The sequence below is a fragment of the Mirounga angustirostris genome, unplaced genomic scaffold (genome assembly GCF_029215605.1).
Source record: "Mirounga angustirostris isolate CCGP_5_RB_7025 unplaced genomic scaffold, mMirAng1.0.hap1 SCAF_11, whole genome shotgun sequence".
Lineage (NCBI taxonomy): Eukaryota > Metazoa > Chordata > Mammalia > Carnivora > Phocidae > Mirounga > Mirounga angustirostris.
Genome location: NW_026991719.1, coordinates 86,680,209 through 86,705,953, shown reverse-complemented (window position 1 = coordinate 86,705,953; position 25,745 = coordinate 86,680,209). Strand labels below are relative to the sequence as shown.

Here is a 25,745-nt window from a genome sequence, read left to right as displayed (position 1 = left end):
CTCAGTTTTATTCGGTCATACAGCCCTTATTACTTAGCTCTTATTTAAGAGTATTTGGGGGAGCTACGATTCCGCAGAACAGACTTTGGGAACTGTTGTTCTGACATACATGTTTGCTCGATAGCCCATCATTTGTTTTGAGTTTTTTCCAGGAACAAAGATGGGTCTTGCCTTTTTACCCTGGCAGTTGTTAGTGATCTAGTCCAGGGTCTTGGAATGGATCAAAGCTAAGTAGCCCAAAAGGATTATGAAAAGAAGAAAGATCCTTATGAAAGGAATATGAGTACCATTATAGTTAAATGATAATTCCAAAAATGATATTCCAGAGGACTAGCAGATATATGCTGTTTCTAGAGCGACCTTTTTTTCCCCTTGAAGAAATAGGATTAAATCTGGGGAATCTTGGTATTTCATTAGTCCTTATATCATTGCTGAAAGCAGAAGTAGGTTTTGATTCATTCCTCTATTTATTCAGTTGGAGAAGATGATGCTGAATGACCTACCCAGCAACACCCAGAAAGTTGGGATCTATTTTAAGATCCCACTGTGAGGGTAGCTGACATCCATTTGATTTATCAGATCAGACATTTCCACCTTCCCTTTTTTTTTTTCCTTTTCTTCTGTACCTGGCATCACCACTTCTATGAAACATAGTCGATTTGTTTAGACTGGGAATACCTCTAAATATTGTGTGATCTTCAAACCAAGTAATTTATAGTTCCTTTGCACTGATAGTCAGGGAAAGAAATAGGTGTCTGAGTTTTGGCTCATATTGTTTCTTTTCTCTTGGGTTCCTAGTGCATTTTTGTCCTTTGGAGCCAGTATTTGTTAGATTGGTACTTGTCTCTTTTACCCAGAAATAAAGATGGAAAGTCTGAGTTGGACTTTGATACAGATCAGTATGACATCCTGGTATCAGACTTTGGCACAGAAGAAAAAGAGACTGGCGGTGGTACCTGTGAGCTGCCAGAAACAGAGTATTCTTTACGGGTGAGTAAGAGTGGGTTTTCTTCAACAATGAGAGGTAAGATGTCTTGTAACATGAAAATATTATAGAACAAGATGTCACTTTAGTTAGATAAAGATGACCAACTTCTCGCCCTGTGCTGAGATTCCTTTTCACTATCTCCACTATAGCTAATACAGTCAATAGCACTTAAATGCGGCAGTTGACATAACAAGGAATAGAAACTAAGCCAGATCTTTGCCCAGAATAGATCTCAGTCACTAGCAGTGTTTTACGAGGCTGTCAGTAGAATTGACAATGTCATATAATAATTTTCCCTTCACTGTTCCATAGGCATTTTGTGGTATTCTGTATATGAAGCCACGAATGAAAATTTTTCTGCGTCAAAAGAAGGTGACTACCCAGATGATTGCCAAGAGCCTGGCCAATGTAGGATATGATTTATATAAACCTACCTTCACAGTATCCTTACAACTACATAAAGTTGACCTCTTCATTTCAGGATTAGATTTCCAAGCTGGCATAGGAAAACAAAAACCTTTCTTTTTCCAATTGAAAATGTGTGTTATAATACAAATCCTATTACAGTATATTCTTTTATTTTAGAGAGAGAGAGAGAGAAAGAAAGAGAGAGCAGGGAGGAGGGGCAGAGGGAGAGGGAAAGAGAATCTCAAGCAGGTTCCACGTGGAGCCCAACATGGGGCTTGATCTCACGACCCTGAGATCATGACTTGAGCTAAAATCAAGGATCGGATGCTTAACTGACTAAGCCACCCAGGCGTCCCTACAGTATAGTCTTTGAAAAGGTATTTCTTTTCTTTTTTTTGGAAGGTATTTCTTAAATCCCAATCGATGTATCAGTTTTATCAGAAATCACCTGGAAATTATTAAAACCATACAGCATCCGTAGATTTTGGAGATTCTGGTTCAGTAGATTCTGAAATCTCTTTTTTTAATAGGAAATATTTATTTATTTTTAAATCATCAGCTAATTCTAACGAGTAGCCAGGTTTGAGAATCTCTGCAATAAGGAATGATCCACGCTCTTTGGTTTTTACTGGAATTTTGTTATATGTTACATTGATTGAAATAAGCAAATATTGACTAGAACTTGTTAACCTTTTGGGCATAGTATGGTTTTTGTTGTAACAAGTCCAGACTTACATTGATGGAAGTTAGGAGAGTGGAAATTAAAGGTTGATTTTCTAAGGTGAGGTAAATCTTCAACAGGTTTGACATGGATTTCCTGGTACTTGTCATAATGGCAGCCACTCAAAGGAGTAATTACTGATTTTCACTTCTACCCCCCATTGCACTGGGAATGGATTTCAGATACTTGAGAAAAATCTTAAGATGAACTATGGAAATGGGGTCCATCTCTGTTGATGGCTTTTGGGGCAAAAATAAAGTCTTTGAAAGGGTGGGAACTCCTCTAAGCGGTCGTGAAGAATTGCTCTTATAATTTATTTTCTAGTAATTAAGCACAGCTCTTGGCCCAAGAAACATGTTCACACTCGATTTGCTTTATCAAAGGCATTACCTAGTTTGCTTTGTCTTTCTTCCCCAACCAAAAATTAGAAATTGTTGTTCCCTTTTTTAAAAGCTGTGTGAGTCCTTACTCATAAGTCAATTGATTTTCTCCTTTTTTTTGGAACACATACCTTCTCTACTACAAAAGCTCTTTTTTTTTTTTTTTCAAAGCCCATGTTAACAAATCCAGAGCTAGCATTGTTACATCTGTAGGTAAATTAGTTGTCATATCACTGTATATAGGCTAGGATCTTAGTGTCCTAGGTTTAACAGAGCCGGTTTTAAAGAAGTGCTTTCTAACTACTGTTTCAGGGGATACCACATTTCTGCCTCCAGCTTCTTTCTTTTGTGGGTATCAGAGGGAACTCCTATGCAGTGTTAAAAAACAACGTTCTCCTGAGTAAATTTGAAGATCTAATTGGCTTTATTAAGTGATTCGTGATTAGGGCAGCATCCCATCTAGCAATCTAGCAATTAAGAGATGTTCCCAGAAGCTGTATAAAATGGAAGGTATTTATAGGGTGGGGCCAAAAGTTGTTAGCAAAAGAAAAGAAAGGATTCTTTTAGGCCAGGTCATCTTTTTGTGGGAGAAGGGAACAGCAGGGTTTTTATCATGTACATAGTGCTGATCAGGAAATTTCAGACTGACTGTTGAAAGGTCATACTCCTGGGATTGGTTGAAACCATAACTAAGGCTTGGTTTGTTGTCTTGCAGGGGCAAATGATTCCAATTTGGACTTGTTTTTTTTTTTAAGATTTATTTATTTGAGAGAGAGGGCGCGCACGCATGCGGGGGAGGGGGGGCAGAGGGAGAGAGAGAATCTCAAGCAGACTCCCCGCAGAGCAGGAAGCCCCTTGCGGGCTTAGTCTCATGACCCATGAGATCATGACCTGGGCCGAAATCACAAGTCAGAGGCTTGACGGACTGAGCCACCCAGGCACCCCATTTTTTCTTTTTTTTTTTAACAGCAGTACATTTGATATGTATTTCAATCCTCCTTCCCATTAAACTAGTTACCTTCCCCTATTAGAATTTGGGCTAAATGAATTCACTATAGGCATGAGTGAAATGAAACTCCTGATAAAATTTCCCCCGGAGGTCAGTGAGGGACAAGATCACTGATGTTGACTTATTTATTCCTCAGTTATCAAAGGCCTCTTTTCTCTTCTTGTCCTTTCTCCTTATACTAATTTGGGGAACCTCCAACCCCAGTATACTCCCACCCCATGATTTAGAATTTTAAAAGCATGCAACAGAAGAATTTGACATATCTCTAAAAATGTTAATTTTATGGTATAGAGTTTTGGTCTGTTTGTTTTGGGGAGTTTGTCCTGTTTTGCTTTTTCATTGGAATAGAGTCTTATCTGAGGTTAGATTGGAACTTCTGGAGCCCAGAACCTATTTTCTGAGCCAAACATTACTGTGTTAGGTACCCACTTGTATGATGTCTTTGTATCATACCTGACCCATTTGTTACATGGATTTGATGTGAGTAGCTTATTACGTAGGGGGGCAATGGAGATCATTTTTTGAATCAGTAACAAATAAATTTTAATTCATTTGGACTTGAAGATTTCTTAGTATTTGTTTTAATGAAAATTTCAGTTTCTCTGTTCTCCCCCTTTGTCTTTCTCCCTCTCTTACCTTGGTTTTTAAATCAAATAGAACTTGTTAAAAACACATCATGTTCATTTTTTACGTATCATAATTCGCCTCATTTCTTCTATCCAAGCTTGTTCACTTCTTCCCATGAAATATATTGCAACAGGACTGTTCATTGACCTTTTAACTTTAGAGGTGATTTTGTTCTTGGTGCTTTTGCTTTCATTGTGTTTTGTATGATTAGCAGGACTTACCTTATTGCTTATACAGTTGACTCTTGAACAGTGTGGGGGTGGGGTGGGGTTAGGGGCACCTACCCCCTGCACAGTCGAAATCTGAGTATAACTTTTGACCCCCAAAAAACTTTACTAATAGCCTGCTTTTGGTGGGAGGCCTTACTGATAACATAAACAGTTAACATACATTTTGTATGATATATACTGCATTCTTAGAATAATATCTAACTTTTTCTTATTTTATTTGGTACTTCTGGGCTGCACAGTTTATTTGTCTGTGAGTCTTTAAAAATTGTCACAAATCTCCAAAAATTTTTCTGATGTGTTATTGAAAAAAATCCACGCACAGGTAGATCTGTGCAGTTCAAACCCATGTTGTTCAAGCGTCAACTGAACTTGTGTGGATTTGTGTTGTACTAGTTACAACTCTTGTCTTATCCAGCAGCAAACTGAGCAACTTAGCAAGGGTTAAGAAATGTTTTATGATTGTTTATGAATTTTTAAACCACTGATGGTATTTTAGTGTATTTTCCTACACTCTTTTCTCTGCATGTATTTATGTATACATATTTTTAGATAATGCTTATTGTTACATTGTGAACATTTCCTAATGTTACCAAATATTTTTCAAGGACATAATTTTAAGAGGTACATAATAGACCACGTGAATATACCAACATTTATTTAGTCATTCCCTCATTGTCAAACATTTGAATTATTTGTTTTTCTGTCATTATAACTAATTGATAAATCTCTGTAACTCATTAACCTTTATGGGCTTTCCTGACTGTTTCTCTAGGATAAATTCCTGGAAAGAGAATTGCTTGGTCACAGATTAAGAATATTTCTAAAGCTATTGCTACAGATTTTTTAAACGTCCCCTGGAAAGGGCATACCAATTTCTATCCAGTGGTATTTGATGTGTTTTGCTATAACATAGCGCAAAATGTTGTCTGCTAAATCCCTTGGCGTTTGTCTCCTTAATGATTTTCTTCTCAGAATAAGCAGGTGAAAATAACTTTTGGGTTCTCTTGCAAGAATAATAAGCAGTTTGGAGTAATGATGTATCATAACAACCGACTCATAAAGTCTTTTGAGAAGGTGGGATGCCAGGTGAAGGTGAGTGGTTAATGTTTCCTCATCATAGAAGGCTGAAAAGAGGAGGAGGAGGATTTAAAATTTGCAAAGAGTATAGACTCATTAATGGCTTTTACTCCCATCTTACGATGGTTGTTAAATCTAATCCTGGAACTCTATGTTACCAGTGAGCTGTCTTTTGTTGAAAAGCTCTTTCTACTTCTCATTCTTCACAGTTGATCATTCCAGGAGCTTTACTCAGTGCATTTTCTAGGTAGCCGTTGAGAAGAGATAGTATTAGAACACCAGCAATTTTGCCGTGTGTATCAGTTTATTAGTGTTTAAGGTAGCTCTTTCTATTTTCTTGGGGAAACAATAAGGCATAGTAGAAGAAACATAAAATTTAGTGGTTGATGACCAGGATTTGAGTTCTGGCTTTTCCACATAAAAGCTGTGTAACTTTCACTACATTGTTTAATTTCTATGAGGCTCGTTTTCCTTCCCTGTAAGATAGAAACAACAGTAATAATTTTACCTGCTCTGCCTCCTCTACAGCTTTACAAGGTTGAGAGACTTAAGTGGGATAAAGTATGTGAAAATACTTGATAAACTGAACTGTACAAATTATTACCATCATCTTTAATGTTTTCATGGCAATTTAAAGTAGTAATATCCGCAAGTGTCCTACTCATTCCTGTTTTACAGATAAGATTGCTAAAGCATGAAGAATGATAAACCGCTTTGTAGTACACATTAGGACAAAGTTACGTATGATCCAGGACAGCTAGTTTATAGCTTGTGTTGCTTTCCCTTGTTATATCCTCTTTATACATACAACTCACATTTGTATGCCAGTCTAATTACACCTGGACTTTTAAAATCTCTTGTAGCAGCTTGCCATTAATAACCACTGCAATTCCACTCCTTCTAGTAATTGTTTGGTAGCCTACATATATAAAAATTACTTATTGTAATAGAGTGTCATGTTCCCACAGCATCCTTAAAGTCATTTTTCGGATGAAGTTTGCTTCCACTCCCTAGAACAGTAGTACATAGCCTTGATTTTTTTTTTTTTTTAGCATTGTCATTCTTTGTTCAAAGGAAATCTTATGGCCATCCCATAATATACAACGGATGAAGGTGGAAGTGTGTGTGTGTGTGTGTGTGTGTGTGTGTGTGTGAAGTAGAGATGGCAATTAATCCCTGGAAAACCCTAGAGAATCTACAGATCGTAGTTTAAAAATCTCTGCCTTAGAATTGGTCAGAGCTTCCAGTTCAGTTTAACACTTGCAGTGTGTTGAAGTACATTCTGAGTATTTCTCTAGATGTTGCTGTACTTTCCTTGCCTTTGAATGTTATGTAACCTTTCTATTACTGCTTAAAACCAAAAGGAAATGCCTCCAGACAATCAACAGTAATGTAAGTGTTGAAATTAATATTTTTTTCGAAGCCAACCCATGGAGAAGGTGTGGGAGTAATTGGAGTCATCGAGTGCAATTTCTTAAAACCTGCCTACAACAAACAAGACTTTGAGTACACCAAAGAGTACCGGTGAGTCTCTCCCAACCTGACGTGTTTCTGATAGTTTCTTCAGATACGATTCTCTTCTATTCTCTGAAACCTCTAAAACCATCTCTAAAAGCCAGCCAGATGAGTTAACTGAGAATTCCTTCAAATCAGTCTTCCAAGATTAGAGATAAAATGATTTGATTTTTCAATTAAAACTTACTGATACATGATAGAGCCCAGTTGAGATAAACCTTACCTTTAAAAAGTATGGGAAGAGCATGGGAGTCATTTCATAAAATACTTCTGGTGAAACAAAGAGTTGGGATTGATCCTAATGAAAAGGGATGAAAGGATCTGCAGGTATCGAATATGTTGGGGGAAAAAAGTCACAGTTTGAAGTTTGTTCCAAAAGAGTTTCTTGAAGCCAGTGAACAGATTGAGAGGAAAGCAGTGGGAAAGACATGTGTTTTCACAGAAGCATCTAGATTTCATAGGTGAGACGAGAAAAGAATAAAAAAGGAACTTGACATTGAGGCTGAAGCAGCAAGGATATTTTTAGAAGACAAAAAAAAAAAAGGAATCAATAAAGCCAGGATAAAATAGTTTGTTGTAAAACTTTTTGGGAGGGATGGATCATTCATTCCTTCTTCGCCAAGTATGAGGTATCTCCTATGTGCTAGGTACTAGGAACAGAAGAATGAAAGGTAAGAATCCTTGATGCCTATGAACAAATGGGATGAGATGTATGCAGATGATAAACTCACATACCTATAAAATAATTGCTTCAATGGGGGATACGTGCAAAATGGGAAGAGCCTTTAAATACACCTAAGTGAGTCACGCAAGGCTTCATTCTCAAAGCAGATTCTATTTGAGCTTAAACTTGAAGGAGAAATTGGAGTTTGGAAATAGGGCAAGGACATTCTAAGCACAGGGAAGGATGGGTGCAAAGGGGCAAGCGGTGTTCTGGGAGTGAGGAGAGAGAAGGTATGAGGACATTTGGTGTCGCTCTCCTTGAAGCCTCAGTAGCAAATTTTAGAGTGGGGGAAAAGTATTTCCCCAAATCTCTTCTGGCGTGTACACAAAAAATGTAATAAAACTAGTTAACTCTTCTACCTCAATTTATCAGAAACCATAGGAATTTTAGGTTTAGTGCTTGAAAAAGAGCTGTTTGGATGGCAACCCTAAATTAATTTCGGGGCAATAGATTCTTGATCACTAGGGCTACTCAGTGGGTATGGTAACTACCTGCCCTCCGTTTAAGTAAAAAGACCCTTTTAAATGTGAGTCTGGTCCAGAGCAGAGAACTTTGACTGGGACTTGACTCTTCAGAGTGAAAGTTTAGAAATGACATCAGTTTGACAAGTCTCAGAGACAAGTCATTCTCTTTCTCTTGAGTGAAAGGAGCAGTGAATTTGTGGTGATTCACCGAATAGTTAAGATTTGTGAAATCCAAATATTAGATATTAAACATCACTTAACATCTTTCTTATATCCTTTCTGTCACACACACCCCCATCTACCTTTTAAATTTTAGAGGTATTAGACCTTGGCTTGTGATGTTTCGTTTCAGTATGATGAGTTTGAGGTGGTTGCAGGGGATTCAAATAGAGCTATTCCATAGACAGTAGGTTTATTTAGGTATAAACATCTAGGATTTTTGCCTTAAGTAGCTTAGTATCTGCTACACATTTTATTAAAAACAGGAAACTAGTATACTATCCTACATACAGAGTCTTGAGGATAATAAATTTGCATGACTTTTATCCCAGTTCTGGCATCATCATCCTTTTTCTAATTATATATATATATTTTTTATTCTTATGTTAATCCCCATACATTACATCATTAGTTTTAAATGTAGTGTTCCATGATTTCCATGTTTGTGCATAACACCCAGTGCTCCATGCAGAATGTGCCCTCCTCAATACCCGTCACCAGGCTAACCCATCCTCCCACCCCCCTCCCCTCTAGAACCCTCAGTTCGTTTTTCAGAGTCCATCGTCTCTCATGGTTCATCTACCCCTCCGATTCCCCCGCTTCATTCTTCCCCTCCTGCTACCTTCTTCTTCTTCTTCTTTTTTTTTTCTTAACATATATTGCATTATTTGTTTCAGAGGTACAGATCTGAGATTCAACAGTCTTGCACAATTCACAGTGCTTACCAGAGCACATACCCTCCCCAGTGTCTATCACCCAGTCACCCCATCCCTCCCACCCCACCCCCCACTCCAGCAACCCTCAGCTTATTTCCTGCGATTAAGAATTCCTCATATCAGTGAGGTCATATGATACATGTCTTTCTCTGTTTGACTTATTTCGCTCAACATAATACCGTCCAGTTCCATCCACGTCGTTGCAAATGGCAAGATCTCATTCCTTTTGATGGCTGCATAATATTCCATTGTACATATATACCACATCTTCTGTATCCATTCATCTGTCGATGGACATCTTGGCTCTTTCCACAGTTTGGCTATTGTGGACATTGCTGCTATAAACATCGGGGTGCACGTACCCTTTCGGATCCCTACTTTTGTATCTTTGGGGTAAATACCCAGTAGTGCAATTGCTGGATCATATGGTAGCTCTATTTTCAACTTTTTGAGGAACCTCCATACAGTTTTCCAGAGTGGCTGCACCAGCTTGCATTCCCACCAACAGTGTAGGAGGGTTCCCCTTTCTCCGCATCCCCGCCAACATCTGTCGTTTCCTGACTTGTTAATTTTAGCCATTCTGACTGGTGTGAGGTGGTATCTCATTGAGGTTTGGATTTGGATTTCCCTGATGCCGAGCGATGTTGAGCACTTTTTCATGTGTCTGTTGGCCATTTGGATGTCTTCTTTGGAAAAATGTCTGTTCATGTCTTCTGCCCATTTCTTGATTGGATCATTTGTTCTTTGGGTGTTGAGTTTGATGAGTTCTTTATAGATTTTGGATACTAGCCCTTTATCTGATATGTCATTTGCAAATATCTTCTCCCATTCTGTCGGTTGTCTTTTGGTTTTGTTGACTGTTTCCTTTGCTTTGCAAAAGCTTTTTATCTTGATGAAGTCCCAATAGTTCATTTTTGCCCTTGCTTCCCTTGCCTTTGGCGATGTTTCTAGGAAGAAGTTGCTTCGGCTGAGGTCGAAGAGGTTGCTGCCTGTGTTCTCCTTTAGGATTTTGATGGACTCCTGTCTCACATTGAGGTCTTTCAACCATTTGGGGTCTATTTTTGTGTGTGGTGTAAGGAAATGGTCCAGTTTCATTCTTCTGCATGTGGCTATCCAATTTTCCCAACACCATTTGTTGAAGAGACTGTCTTTTTTCCATTGGACATTCTTTCCTGCTTTGTCAAAGATGAGTTGACCATAGAGTTGAGGGTCCATTTCTGGGCTCTCTATTGTCTTCCATTGATCTATGTGTCTGTTTTTGTGCCAGTACCATACTGTCTTGATGATGACAGCTTTGTAATAGAGCTGGAAGTCCGGAATTGTGATGCCGCCAGCTTTGCTTTTCTTTTTCAACATTCCTCTGGCTATGCGGAGTCTTTTCTGGTTCCATACAAATTTTAGGATTATTTGTTCCATTTCTTTGAAAAAAGTGGATGGTATTTTGATGGGGATTGCATTGAATGTGTAGATTGCTCTAGGTAGCATTGACATCTTCACAATATTTGTTCTTCCAATCCATGAGCATGGAACATTTTTCCATTTCTTTGTGTCCTCCTCAATTTCTTTCATGAGTATTTTATAGTTTTCTGAGTACAGATCCTTTGTCTCTTTGGTTAGATTTATTCCTAGGTATCTTACGGTTTTGGGTGCAATTGTAAATGGGATCAACTCCTTAATTTCTCTTTCTTCTGTCTTGTTGTTGGTGTATAGGAATGCCACTGACTTCTGTGCATTGATTTTATATCCTGCCACTTTATTGAATTCCTGTATGAGTTCTAGCAGTTTTGGGGTGGAGTCTTTTGGGTTTTCCACATAAAGTATCGTATCATCTGCAAAGAGTGAGAGTTTGACTTCTTCTTTGCCAGTTTGGATGCCTTTTATTTCTTTTTGTTGTCTGATTGCTGTGGCTAGGACTTCCAATACTATGTTGAATAGCAGTGGTGATAGTGGACATCCCTGCCGTGTTCCTGACCTTAGGGGGAAAGCTCTCAGTTTTTCCCCATTGAGAATGATATTTGGTGTAGGTTTTTCATAGATGGCTTTTATGATATTGAGGTATGTACCCTCTATCCCTATACTCTGAAGAGTTTTGATCAAGAAAGGATGCTGTACTTTGTCAAAAGCTTTTTCTGCATCTATTGAGAGGATCATATGGTTCTTGTTCTTTCTTTTGTTAATGTATTGTGTCACATTGATTGATTTGCGGATGTTGAACCAACCTTGCAGCCCAGGGATAAATCCCACTTGGTCGTGGTGAATAATCCTTTTAATGTACTGTTGGATCCTATTGGCTAGTATTTTGGTGAGAATTTTTGCATCCATGTTCATCAGGGATATTGGTCTGTAATTCTCCTTTTTGATGGGGTCTTTGTCTGGTTTGGGGATCAAGGTAATGCTGGCCTTATAAAATGAGTTTGGAAGTTTTCCTTCCATTTCTATTTTTTGGAACAGTTTCAGAAGAATAGGTATTAATTCTTCTTTAAATGTTTGGTAGAATTCCCCTGGGAAGCCATCTGGCCCTGGGCTCTTGTTTTTTGGGAGATTTTTGATGACTGCTTCAATTTCCTTAGTGGTTATAGGTCTGTTCAGGTTTTCTGTTTCTTCCTGGTTCAGTTTTGGTAGTTGATGCATCTCTAGGAATGCATCCATTTCTTCCCATCATCCTTTTTTTAATTCTATTTTATATAAATGAAAAGGTGTTTAGTTAAAAACAAAAAATAGGGGACTTTGAGAAGGGGATTAGAGAAAGCTGTCTGCTATCAGAAACTCATCCTAAGAGTATTGTAGATATCAAAACTGCAAATGCTAAAAGAGATACCAGCCATCACAGTGCTGGAATGTCTACAAATAAATCATCCATAATATCACTCTTAATAGTTGTGGATATCAGATTCCAGCTGCAACTGTCAGGGCTCAAACTGACAACATTTTTAGAGTGAATTTCACCTTAAGAAATCCAGTGAATATGTACCCACTGAGCACCTCACTGGTGCATGGCACAGTGGCTGGGCTTTATGGGATTTTCCAGAGAAATTCAAAACCTGGTTGCTGTCTTTGAGGAGCTTACAGTCGATTTATAATAATGAATTTTCACATATGTGAAACAGTCTGGAGAGCAATAACATGGCTATGTGACCAATCAAAACCTAAGTGATACGGTATAGGAAAAAATGCCCTGATAGAGCAGAGAGAGTAGGGAAGGTTGTAGGTGGAAGATATGACTTGAGATTTGTCTGAAAGGGTACAGGACTTAGAAACGGGAGGGAAGGGAACGCCAGGATGGAGCTGTAGCACAATTGAAAGTAGTGACAGGAACCCAGAATGGTGAGAATATAGGGAGTGGGGGTAAGAGGGTACGGCGAGAGTGAAAGGAAATGGAGTCGACTGGATAGAGTAGAGCCGTTTCCTAGAGCAGGAGTTAACACCCTTTTCCTGTGAAGGGCCAGGAAGTCAGTATTTTAGGTTGTGCGGGCCATGTGGTCTCTGTCACAGCCGCTCAGTTCTGCTGTCATATAAAAGCAGCCGTAGATGAGGAGTAAAGGAATGAGCTGTGTCCAGTGCAGTTTTTTGGTTTTTTTACAAAAGCAATCAGCGGCCTGAGTTTGGCCCACAGGCTGTAGTTTGCCCACCAGTGTCCTAGAGCCACGGTCCCCAAACGACGTGCCAGGCTGCACGTAACAAACTCACAGGGAGCCATAGGGTATTTTAAATCTTTGAGGGAAGTACAGTGATACTTGACTTCTGCCTATAAATCCTAGAAATTGTTTTCTCTTCCTGCTGTAATGGATTACCTCCAACTTCGCCACTTAACACAATGCTCATTTATTGTCTTTGAGTGCTGTAGGTTCGAAGTCTGACGCAAATCTCACTAGGCTAAACGGAAGGTGTTAGCAGGGCTACGTTCCTTTCTGGGGGCTCAAGGGGGGGAATCCATTCCCTTGCTGTTTCCGACTTCTAGAGGCTGTTGGTATTCCTTGGCCTGTGCCTGGCCCTCTTCATCTTCAGAAGGTCGAGTCCTTCTCACATCACATCACTCCAGTGACCTTGCTTCTGTCATCACATCTACTCTGCTTCTGACTCTTCTGCCTTCACTCTTCTCCTTTTAAGGACCCTTGTGATTACATTGGATAATTCAGGATAATCTCCCTCTCTTAGGGTCAACTGGTAAGTAAGTAACCTTAATTCCATCTGCAACCTTAATTCCCCTTTGCCATGTAACCTGATATATTCACAGGTTCCAGGGATTAGGACATAGGTGTCTTTGGAGGACCATTATTCTTCCTACCACAGCCTGCTCCCTGGCCTTCGAAGATCCACTTATATCTCACCTGCAGAATACATTCATCCCATCCCAACATCCCCAAACGCTCAACTGTTACAGCGACTCTTAAGTCTAAACTCTTATCTTAATGTCAGCAGCTCAAAATCCCCAAATCTCATCATCTAAATCAGGCGTGGGTCTGAGGCATCCTGGGGTAAAATTCCTCTCCATCTGCAGGTGTTGTTTTGTTTTGTTTTTTGTTATTTCACTCTCAAAATATAATGGTGAGACAGGCATAGGATACCAGTTACAGGTATTCCAGTTCAAAGAGGGGGAAAAATGGAAGGCAAACAAAGTCACAGGTCTCAAGCAATTTCAAAATGCAGCCAAACTAATTCCATTACATTTCAAGACCTGCGACTAATCTCCTGGGGCTTGCAGCTTCATCCTGTGAACTTCAGACTCTGTCCTCTGGGCTCGTGGCTGCACCCTGGGTCCTCTTTCCTTTTTCAGGGAAGGAGCATGTCTGTGCAGCTCAGGAACCTCATCAGCCTGTTTCCTGACCCTATAGAGTTTCGGAGGTCCACCAGCCTTCTTTCAGTTTTATACTCTCTCCATCTCTTCAGTCCACTGAGGCAGTTTGTGGGCTAGTATGCCATCCTCGAGAACCTTGTGGGTCTCACATGTATGTCATGGATATTCATTTGGTCAGACAAGAAGCTCTTGACAGGTCTTTCCTCGATAATCCTATTTCTATTCTTGGCTTCTGCTGAGATGGCTGTGGAGGTCTGAGTCACATGTTTAAGCTTTTCAAAGAGCTTTTTGTGTGACTGAATACTCTGACCTTTTGATCTGAGATATTAGCAAAAGATTTTCTAGCCACAGCCTTGGCTTTTTCTCTAGAGCATGCTTTCCTGACAGGGAATGTCTCAATTTTAGCATCTTCTTCCGTCTGGATAGGCTGAAGATTTCCAAAATCATTAAGTCCTGGTTCCTTTTTGTCCAATAGTTCTTTCTCAATTTATTTGTTTCCTCCCATGTTTTATGTGAGCAGCGAGAAGACACTAGGCCACACTTTCAGCACTTTGCTTGGAAATCTCAGCTAAATGTCCAGTGTCATCATTTACAAGTTCTGCTTTCCACAGAACTGTAGGACACAATTCTGCTAAGCTCTCTGCCATGATGTAGCAAGGATGACCTTCCCTCAAATTTTCCAGTAGCATGTTCCTCATTTCCTCCTGAGCCTTCACCAGCAGCACCTAATTCATCAACTGTGATTCTACTAACAGTCTGTTCCCAGTGATGTAGGCATTCTCTGAAGAAATTTGCTCATTTCTCCACCATGCCCCTCACTTCCTTCTGAGTCCTCATTGGGGGGTTTGTTTAACATCCATATTTCTACTAACCGTCTGTTCAATCTAGAATCTAGGTTATGATCTCGGCCATTTTGGTCATGGTCCTCAAATTCTTCTGGCCTCTGCCCACCACCGCTCAGATCTAAAGCTGCTTTCCCATTTGTGGGCATTTGTTATAGCAGCACCCCATTGCCAGGTGCCAAAATCTGTTGCATTCCTTTTGATTACATTGCATCTTTGCAAGTCTGGGTGTTTAGTGGTTGCTGTGATGAAAAAGTAACACATGAGAGAGATGAGGGAAGCAGTGTCCAGTTTCCTTCCAAGGTTTGAGTGCCCAACACTGCCCAACAGGCTTGCCCACGCATGCATCCCATTAGTAATTGTGGCTATTCAAGAATGAAATAAAAATTTCTTTTTTAATTCATATGTATTATTTTCTCAAATAGATACTAAATTTTAGTACATAAATACTGATTAAATTGTTTGGACCTAATGGTGTGGTAACTGGAACTAGTACATACTGCTTTTGACCTAAGGGTGCCATGAAAAACTTGAGACACAAAGGGTGCCATGAACCGAGAAGCTTTGAGAACTTCTGTCTTAGAGGGATGTTGGGTAGAGTAGTTGATGCCTTAGACAGTGAGACATCATTGTGTATTCTTGAATGGGGGAGTGATTTGAAACCATTCTATCTTAAGGATATAGTATGTTATAACTGTATACTGCTTTATGGTTTTTAAGGTGCTTTACATGAATTAGGTCAGCTGATAAATCGGGAAACAGGGCACAGGATGGATTGAAGGAAGGATTAAAGGCTCTTGGAGTAACCTAGGTGTGAGATGAATGTCTAAAATAAGAGTAGCCGTGAAGAAAGAAGTATAGGACAGATGCTGTGAAGAAAAGTTCAAACGATTTTGGTGACATATTAGATAAGGGATATAAAGGAGAGGGAAGAATCCAAGATCATTGCAAGGTCTCAAATTTAGTACACTGGGATATTGGCAGGATCATTGATAGAGTAATGACTCTACTTTGAGAAAAGGAACTGGTGGAGTGGCAATGGTGGAAACTAGACCATAGGGGGGTGGTTAAGACAGGAGAATGAAGAGGAGGTAGTGGGTGTAGACCACATATACCAGGATTGGGGAAGTAAAGGGAAGGAGATGAATAGAACAGTGTTTTTTGAGAAGAAATGGGACTGTAGAATACATGGTAACAGTATCTTGGTTGAGATGGTAGTTACATGACTGTATACATTTGTCAAAACTGTTAGAACTACACACTTAAAAAAGATTAATTTTACTCTGTGTAAATTTTACCTGACTACATGAAAACAGAGCTTTATTTTTCTTTTTAGTTAAGATATAATTCACATAACTATAAATGTCACCATTATTAAGTGATTTTAGTATATTCACAAATTGTGCAACCATCACCACTGTCGAACTCCAAAACATTTCCACCACCCCAAAAAGCGACCCCGTGTCTGTTAGCAGTCACTCCAATCCCTGGCAACCGCATAATCTACTTCCCTTTATTCCCCCAGTATTTTTTTTTTCAAAGATTTTATTTATTTATTTGAGAGAGAGAATGAGATAGAGAGAGCATGAGAGGGGGGAGGGTCAGAGGGAGAAGCAGGCTCCCTGCTGAGCAGGCAGCCCGATGCGGGACTCGATCCAGGGACTCCAGGATCATGACCTGAGCCGAAGGCAGTCGCTCAACCAACTGAGCCACCCAGGCGCCCCTCCCCCAGTATTTTTTATTGTGGTAAAAGAACAGGTACCGTAAAATTTACCATCCTAACCATTTCTAAGTGTATGGTTCAGGGGCATTAAGGACATGCACACTGTTATGCAACCATCTCCACCATCCATCTCCAGAACTCTTGTCATCTTGCAAAACTGAAACTGTACCTATTAAACCATAAGTTCCCATTCCCACTTCCCCCAGCCCCAGGCAACCACCATTCTCCTTTCTGTGTCTATGATTCTGACTACTCCAAGTACTTCATTTAAGTGAAATCACACAGTAATTTGTCTTTTTGTGACTGGCTTATTTCACTTAGCATAGGGTCCTCAAGCTTCCTGCATGTTGTAGCATGTGTCAGAATTTCCTTCCTTTTTTAAGGCTGAATATATATTCTGTTGTGTGTGTATGTATCTGTACATATGCACACACACGCACGCGTGCAATACGTTTTGCTCATCCATTCATCCATCAGCAGACACTTGGGTTGCTCCCACGTTCTAGCTCTTGTGACTTACAGTCTGTTTTGTCGGATATTAGTATAGCCACCATTTCTCTCTTTTGGTTACTGTTTACATGGAATATCGTTTCCCATCCTTTCGTTTTCAACCTATTTGTGTCTTTTTTATCTAAAGTTCATCTCCTGTGGGCAGCATATATTTACATTCATAGTTTTGGGGGTGTTTTTTTTTTAGTCATTCCACCAATCTCTGTTTTTTGATTGGAGAGTTTAAACCATTTACATTTAAAGCACTCATGGATAAGGAGGGACTTCTGTCATTTTGCTCTGTTTTCTGTATGGCTTAGAAGATTTTTTTTTTTGTCCCTCATTACCTATATTACTGTCTTCTTTTGTGTTCAGTTGATTTTTTTGTAGTGAAGATTTATTTCTCATTTCTTTTTGTGTATATTTTATAGCTGTTTTCTTTGTGGCTACCATGGGATTACATGATCCTGTGATCAGGAGAAGCAAACAGCAATCAGAGCGCAGATCCCCAATATTTGGAGGACAGGCTCTTTTTGCCCACCCTGGCTCCTGCAGGCTGCTCCTAAAATGTGTGCACAGCTGCCTGCCATGGGCCTGTGGATGGGAGATGGTAGCTACTCCTGTTCTAAGAGCTGAAATTTGCCGATGTACCATTCAAGCCTTCTCCCGAAAGTTGCAAGCCATCAGTAGACTCTAGAGTTCCAAATAGTTCAGACAGTTCTGCCAGTGCAGTGGCTGTCTAGGTGGGGGGATAGATTCCTGGTGTTTCCTACCCCATCATCTTTCCAGAATCCCATCTAATCCACTTCTTTTAAAAATAGTTTTAAGGGGCGCCTAGGTGACTCAGTCAGTTAAGCGTCTGCTTTCAGTCCTGGGAGCCTGCTTTTCCCTCTGCCTGATGCTTCTCCCTCTGCTTGACACTTCTCCCTCTGCCTGATGCTTCTCCTTCTGCCTGTGTGTGTGCACACGCTCGCTCTCCTGACAAATAAATAAAATAAAATCTTTCAAAAATAGTTTTAAAATAGAATTGTAAGAGAAAACAAGGAAAAGTTCTTCATCTGCGACTTGAAGGAAAGATACAAACATAGCAGTGTGAATGTTAGTAGCTTGGAGGGGAGTAAGTGTTTATAGGGGAGCTCACGTATGATTACTCTTCTCTGTGTAGTCAGAATCTAACTTAATATTAGTAAGGTGGAGGTAAGGAAGAATTCCTCTTAAGGAGAGAAGAGGTCTACAAAACCCTTGGGAATGATCCAAGGAGTCCAGAGATTTTTTGAAAATACTAAATTTGTCCTATTTCAGGTGCGTACAGCTCTACAGTAAGATATAATCCTAGGTTATAGAATTAAATAAGGATTAGTCATTTGAAATTGGCAGTTTTTAAAAAGTAAAATTCATGTTTTGACTTACACACATTACATCGTTTGACCCTAGGTTTAATGTTGTTCATTTGGGCAGAGAGATAAAAGAGAAAGAGCAAGAGCCAGAGCTGGGGTCCAGCCTCCACTAACAGATGTGCAGTGGAGGGTTGAAGGGGACTTTGTTGTTCATTGGTGCCCTAACTGCTGTGATCAACATTTGAATGAAGAGCTATGTAGATTTTTTTTTAATTTATTCATGAGAGTCAGGGAGAGAGAGAGGCAGAGGAAGAAGCAGGCTCCCTGCCTAACAGGGAGCCCGATGCGGGACTCGATCCCAGGATCCTGGGATCATGACCTGAGCTGAAGGCAGACGCTTAACCATCTGAGCCACCCAGGCGCCCCGCTATGTAGATATTTTTAAGTTAGCATTGGATTGATTTGTAATAGGTAGGGTGCAGTATTTGTTATTTGATCCTGACTTTCAACTTGGTCCTGAATTGTTTACCTGTAGTCCTCTGACAGTCGGAGTAGCTCCCCATCAACTTATCAGTATGGCTCTGTCCTCGCTCTGCAATTTAGTCTTCTGTCATTGTCTACAATGTCAGCTCTCCCACCTCATGATTCTAAAAGCCCTGAAAATTTGAAGAACACAGTACTTTTTAGGATTTGTGACCATTTTACCTTTGCAACCAAAGTGACCACTTAACATTACGACTTCGTCATTTTGACATGTAATTGCAAAGGCAGTGGATTCCCATCTTAGTTTCTGAAAGTGTAGATGTTCACACTTAGGCTGAATATTCTACATTGTCAGCTTCTGCTAAATGGGAGCATCTCAAAAATCGTAAAATTGTTCAACAGATCCTCAGCATCGATGTGCTTCTTCTTGCTTTTTCTTTCAGGTTGACAATAAATGCCCTTGCCCAGAAGCTCAATGCTTATTGGAAGGAAAAGACATCCCAAGAGAATTTTGAGACCTCCGCCATCACCAGGCCAATACCGTGAGTAGTAAATACGGGATATAAAAAGTATCAGGGATGATATCCATAGAGCAAATGGAAGGAACAAGGGTAGTAAGATGGTGCTTTTCACGTAAGGAAATTTAATGAACTAAAAATAGGAAATCATAGGTACTAATTTCATCATTCTCTAGATCTCTTCATTCTGGTTTAAAACTTGTATGGTTTGGCTCATAAATATGAAGAGTTTAGGACTGTGAGTTTATCCTACAGGCAGTGTGATATAGTGGAAGATGATGGCCATTTAAATAAGACACTTCTGGGTTGAAAATCTGGATCTGCTTCTTAATAGTTGGGTGAGCTTCGGTAAGTTACTTCACCTCCGTGAGAATATGAAATTAGCATAACGTTTTTAGCATAGTACCTGGCATATAGTAAGTGTTCAGAAATGTTAGCAAACTTCCCTTCTCTTTATTCTTAGTGAACATTGTTGGACCTGTACCAAGGAATTTGAGGGTAGAAGTAGAGAACCCAGCATATCAGGAAAAAGGTAGAATTTATTGAATCTAAGATGGGCAATTACATACAGAACTGTGGATCAGGATGACATGCCTCAGTGAGTCAGGAAGGGAGCATAAAGCAGAGGATAGAATGTGTAACAACACATACATAATCAGTTACACCACCGTCATGACAAAGATTAGAGTGTAAAAAGTTTATTTTGGGGATTGTCACCTGTGGGTTTTTTTTTAATGGAAGTTATCAGGCAAATGTATGATATAAAATTTCATTTCAAATGCAGCATAATCGGCTGTTTTGTGAATCACTGTCTTATTCTGAAGATCTCTGCTCATGTCCAGACTCTGTGGTTTTCAAAGAAATGCCAACTTAGACGAGATGCCATTTTTTTTTTTTGCCTTGCAAATAAGCAGTGATTAATGCAGTGAAGCAGATGTTCATATATTGCTGGAGTGTGTGTGAATGTGTTATACCACCTTTCTGGAGGCAGAATTGTGATAATTATTATTATTTATTGAATACTTATATGCCAGGCCCTGGTCTAAATTCTTTACATGTAGTTAAATTTATTTGATCATTACAACAACCCTATGAGGTAGACAGAATACCTCTTTACGAAGGTAGACACTGATAGACTGAGAACTTAACTTGCTCAAGATGAAACAAGTAGAAAGTGGTAGATGCAAGGTTCAAATATAGGCAGTCAGCCCCCCAAACCCAAGTTCTTAGCCATGACACTCTTCTGGAAGGATGCAGTGAGGGGAATATGGTGTAACCCCTTCAACGACCTATTTATTGCAAGCATGAGCTAAATGCCTCTGCCTGGGTAGAAGGATCTACCATAGTTTGATGTAACCTGAGGCAAGGAGTTGCTGTCTCTAATGCTTGTCTCCGAGGCAGTAATATTGGTATACTTCTGCAGGCAGCTCTTCTGTGCATCTACATGTAAAACCAAAGCTAATATGACCTTTCCTTTCCCCTACCACTACTTCGGAAAGTGCTTTTTGCTGTCTCTGACTCTAAATGAAACAGTGTGGCTGTATGGAAATATGTGGACACCAGAGGTCAGGCCTGAGCTTGGAGCTTAGAGGTTACAAGGCTGGAGCAGCCTGGAGCTAGGAGAGAGGAAGCTATATATCTAAAAACACGTATGAATTCTCTTTGTTAAAACAGAGTTTTATTTTTTAAAAAAGATTTTTATTTACTTATTTATCAGAGAGAGAGAGCACACGCACGAGCAAGGGGAGTGTCAGGCAGAGGGAGAAGCAGGCTCCCCGCTGAGCAGGGAGCCCGATGTGGGACTCGATCCCAGGACAATGCGGGACCTGATCCCAGGACCCTGGGATCATGACCTGAGCCGAAGGCAGACGGCCAACCGATTGAGCCACCCAGGCATCCCTAAAACAGTTCTAAACAAGATGAGGACATTGTGTTTGAGTAGTAGAAATACGAGTGCCTTTTCTTTTTTATATCTTTCTGTATTTTCCAGTTTTTCTATAATAAGCTTATATTTTTATAGCTAGAAAAAAAGCATCATTTAAAAAGATAAGGAAGGGGCGCCTGGGTGGCCCAGTTGGTTAAACATCCGACTCTTGATTTCAGCTCAGGTCATGATCTCAGGGTAGTAAGAACGAGCCCCACATCGGGCTCCGCACTGGGCATGGAGCCTGCTTAAGATTCTCTCCCTCTACCCCTCCCCCTCCCCTCCCACTCCACTCCCTGCTCGCACGTGTGTACGCTCGCTCGCTCTCTCTCTAAAAAAAAAAGATAAGGAGAACATTGAACTAAGACATAAAAGAACCCTATCGCTCTATTGCAGTGGCCACTAGAAGAGCAGTATAAATGTAATATACACGCATCATACTCTAGGCTAAACTACATGTTTCTCAAATCAGCCCTTGGTGCCCTCTGCCCTCTTTCTGCTTTTCTCCAGCCTTCTCCCTCCAGTCTGCTTTTCACACCTTAGATGCGGACTACTTCTGTTACAGACAGACCATCTCCTTTCACAGAGCTACACAGTCTCTCTGAGGTATAGGTGACTGGGTTACGCTTCCTGGCAGCGATGGGAGTGGCTTTGTGTCTTAAGCATAGAGCTCTGGAAGGATTTTCACCTGAATTTAACCCAGTTGTTGGACTGGAGCCACCATATCTAGTTAGGAAATTTATTCACATTTATAGGACTTTTTAAGATTAATATTGGGAATATCAACCTAATAAAATTTTGATTGAAGTATAAACAAAGACTTTTGAACAGAAAAAAAGAGAGGACTAGGGAGTCTGCAGGGAAATGGGGGAGATTTGATGATGATGATGCTTCCGTGACTTCCACAAATGCATTTCAAACCTGTCACACAGTTGGATGGAAGCAAATAAAATGATTCTATGGGTTTTATTTCGTGGTAATATTGTTACATATATATTTATATGTATATAAATTTTTTCCTAGTTAATTTTTGAGTTAAAATTATCCTCTTGTTTGCTTAGAACAAGAGATTTTGGATAAATATGATTCACCTCCATAAATAATGGTAGCTTACCATGTTAATACTTGTTACTATTTTTCATATCTATATCTGGTATAGTTCTATTATTATTTGTGACGTTCAAGATACATATTTTAGACACCTTGACCATAACATAACAGTTCTAACATATTTCATATATAAAACTTTGTTCTTTCACTTTTAGGGTGTGCCTTTCTAACGTAAGGGCACAGAGCTAGGATATACACAGTCATACTTCTGTTTTCCTTCATTCAGGAAGATTCCTGACCAGACATGGGTACAGTGTGATGAGTGTCTTAAATGGAGGAAGCTTCCTGGCAAGGTTGATCCGTCTACATTACCTGCAAGATGGTTTTGTTACTATAATTCCCATCCGAAGTACAGGTAAGGTTGGGACTCAGTGCTGTGTTAGAGAAAATTCCTGATTTGTCTCTGTATTCTAAAACACTTTCAAAAAAAGATTTTTTTGAGTGTAGTTGACCTATAACGTTACATTGGTTTCAGATGTCTGACACGAGCATAGTGATTCGACAAGTCTGTACGTTCTGCTGTGCTCACAAGTGTGACTCCCCTCTGTCCCCATACAACACTGTTACTGTACCAGTGACCATATTCCCCCTTGCTGTACCTTTTATTCCCTGGACTTGTTCATTCCATAACCGGAACCCCACCCCCTTGCACTCATTTTGCCCACTTAAAACACTTGGCTTCAGGTCCGCACTCTGCAGCCTGGCGTCCGAGCCCCATGCTAACCAACCCCACCCTACCTGCCCAGCCTTCGTGTTCGTTGTACCTCAACACAAACCGTACGCTGTAGCCAGACCTGCGGCTCCAGTGTTCCCTGCACGCGTCGTGCTTGTTCCCTCCTCTGTGACTTGACCGTGTCATTCTGCTTGCTTACAGTGAGTTTCTGCTTTCCATCTGCCCACCCACACCACAGCCGTCTGGGAAGCCGGAGTGTTCTTGTGTGATACCCCTCCTGTTGACAATAGTTTACAGTGATTTTATGCCGGCTTCCTGTGGTCTTTAATTCTTGACACGTTTGTTCACATCCTGTTTTGTATTCTTTAGATGGTTTTCATATGTATATACTTTGGCTCTTCAAGAGACTGTAAACTATTCGAGACCGAGGGCTTTACATTTCAGGTGGGGTTGATGATTTTCTTCACATGCTTCCCTTCCTCTGCCTAAATCTATCGTCGTACCTTATTGTGCATTTAATGCCGTCTGTTCACATGTCCCCTGCAGGATCTAACATCTAAATACTGCCTGGCATATTGGTGAGCATTCATTTCAATTTAACAAATATTTTCAATTTGACTCCGTAGTCACAAAGGTTCAAAAGAATAACTCCTTTTGCTTCACTTCAGCTGTGACTTTCTTAATATTTTTTTCCTGTTGGATAAATGCTGATAGAAAAAAAAAAAAGATACTAAAACAGGGTATGCGTTTTCAGAGAAATGTTTAAAATGGAGGAAATTAAGTAAATGAGGTCTAGGTCTATGATGAGTAAGCATTCCCCCATCGTCGTCTCCTGATGTCCCGAAGCCCCTCTCCCTGGACAGTAACCAGGACTGTGGGACTAGAATGTGGGACTGAGTGCTTAGGAGTCTCCATTTTGAAGCCTGGATCTTCTATCGGTTTACACTTTAGTCCAGGAGACATAGCCTTCCAGGACATGCCTCCTTAATAAAATGGGTATATCATAGGGTTTCCAGTTATTACTAATTTTCGTTTATTTGTTCTAGGATTGCTTTTGATCATTGAATACATTTTCTAGTACTCCTTTTAGTGTTTACTCCTAAGATTCTCTTCCTTGTGCTCTACATATAGCAGATGTATTTCCATTTATAGAATCCTTTCTCTCCTCTGTGCTCTAGTCTCCGCTGTGTTGTTTTTACAATGTCAGCTCCTAATCCCTTATTGCTTCCCTCTGTCATAGCCTCTGATTTTCTTCTTCAGGTATCATCACTTAGTTTAGGGATTCTCATGCTTCTAGACTGCACCTTGGGAATTACTTTCTTGGTAAACCAGAGGCAAAAGACCCAGGTTCTAGTCACAGCAATCATCTCTTTGTGTGGATCCTCAGGCAGGTCTCTCTTGTGCTTGAAATCCACTGTGTAAGAATAGAGATTATGCTTCTTGCCATCCACCATCATAGGAGTTTTGTAGCTGTCAAGTACTTTGAATGTCTTTGGGGAAAGGTGATATATACACCAAAAATAATTAGATAATGGTATGCCTTGAAGTAAGATTGCTACATGTTGGATGCCTAGGTGGCTCAGTCGGTTAAGCATCTGCCTTTGGCTCAGGTCATGATCCCAGGGTCCTGGGATAGAGTCCCGCATCCGGCTCCCTGCTCAGTAGGGAGTCTGCTTTTCCCTCTCCCTCTGCCCCTCCCCCCTGCTCCTGCATGTGCCCACATGCACGTGCTCTCTCTCTCTTTCTCTCAGATAAATAAATAAAATCTTAAAAAAAATAAAAGAATTGTTACATGGTAACCTGGCACACGGGTTTTGTAATGTGAGTGGAATCTGAACTCTGTAGTGTCAGAGGGTTGTTGACCTCTATGACCTGCCTCGTCATAGTTGTAAGGAGAGTAAAGGGTAAAACCATAAGGGCGCATTTTGTTTCCAAAAGATGATTTCTTCTCTGTACTGCAGGAGATGCTCTGTTCCAGAGGAACAAGAACTCATTGATGAAGACCTGTACTTGAGCAAAGCTAAGAAACAGTTGAGTATACCTAAGGTTCTAGATCATACAGTAGAGGGGCCTGACCCTTCATAACAGGACAGGGGGAGTTTTGAGAAGAGAGATGATTTTTTTTTTTCTTTTTTGGCTTTGAACGATTTCGCTCTCACTTCTCTGTTCTCCCAATTCTTTTTTTTCCTTCTAATCTCCTGAATGTCTAACTCATGATTGTCTTCTGTCTCTCACCTTCCCCTCCCCCTCTCTCTTTTGATGGGACATTTGATCTCTCTCTTCAGTGGCAGAGTTTAGGAAGATACCCTCAGTTACTCAGTGAGGCCCACACTATTTCTAATTCGGAAGGAACATTATAACCTAAATCTACAATCTCCATTGCCGATGGAGAAATTTCACGAGTGAACTAAATAGCACTTTTATCTTCTCCTAGAGATCAAGCTGTTGAGAAGAAGCTGCCACCAGTGGACAATGAGAACCACCAGGTGAGAGACAGTCCGCCCTCTTTCTTTTCTCATACGAAATTTTCCCCAACAGAGGACATAGGTTGAAGGAAGCAGCAGTCTTGAAAGCTGCATAGAAATAATGAACCAGTTCTTCTGGTGGTCTTTTTTTCCATTGGATCTTTTGATTTTGCCTTGATCTGCTGTTACTGACGTTCAGATCACCAAAAATAGAAGAGCCAAATCTTTTATTTACCAGATTTGGATTTCGTACTGATTCTGGACAGTGTGAATGTCACGTTCAGTGTCACAGAACATTCAGGGTTGTG

General features: G+C 40.2%; 1 protein-coding gene across 6 annotated transcripts in view; it reads left to right on the top strand.

Annotated features, from left to right (window-relative positions):
* Window positions 1–25,745, top strand: part of MORC4 (MORC family CW-type zinc finger 4) — a 55,398-nt gene that overhangs the window by 14,279 nt on the left and 15,374 nt on the right. For 5 of the 6 annotated variants that reach the window (XM_054508823.2, XM_054508815.2, XM_054508819.2 and 2 more), the window contains 8 exons: window positions 858–990; window positions 1,301–1,429; window positions 5,336–5,455; window positions 6,864–6,964; window positions 19,191–19,289; window positions 22,526–22,654; window positions 24,934–25,002; window positions 25,407–25,458. In XM_054508823.2, coding sequence (XP_054364798.1) covers window positions 858–990; window positions 1,301–1,429; window positions 5,336–5,455; window positions 6,864–6,964; window positions 19,191–19,289; window positions 22,526–22,654; window positions 24,934–25,002; window positions 25,407–25,458 — 832 coding nt within the window. The remainder of the gene's footprint in view (window positions 1–857; window positions 991–1,300; window positions 1,430–5,335; window positions 5,456–6,863; window positions 6,965–19,190; window positions 19,290–22,525; window positions 22,655–24,933; window positions 25,003–25,406; window positions 25,459–25,745) is intronic. The other variant, XM_064574449.1, reaches the window with a different exon arrangement.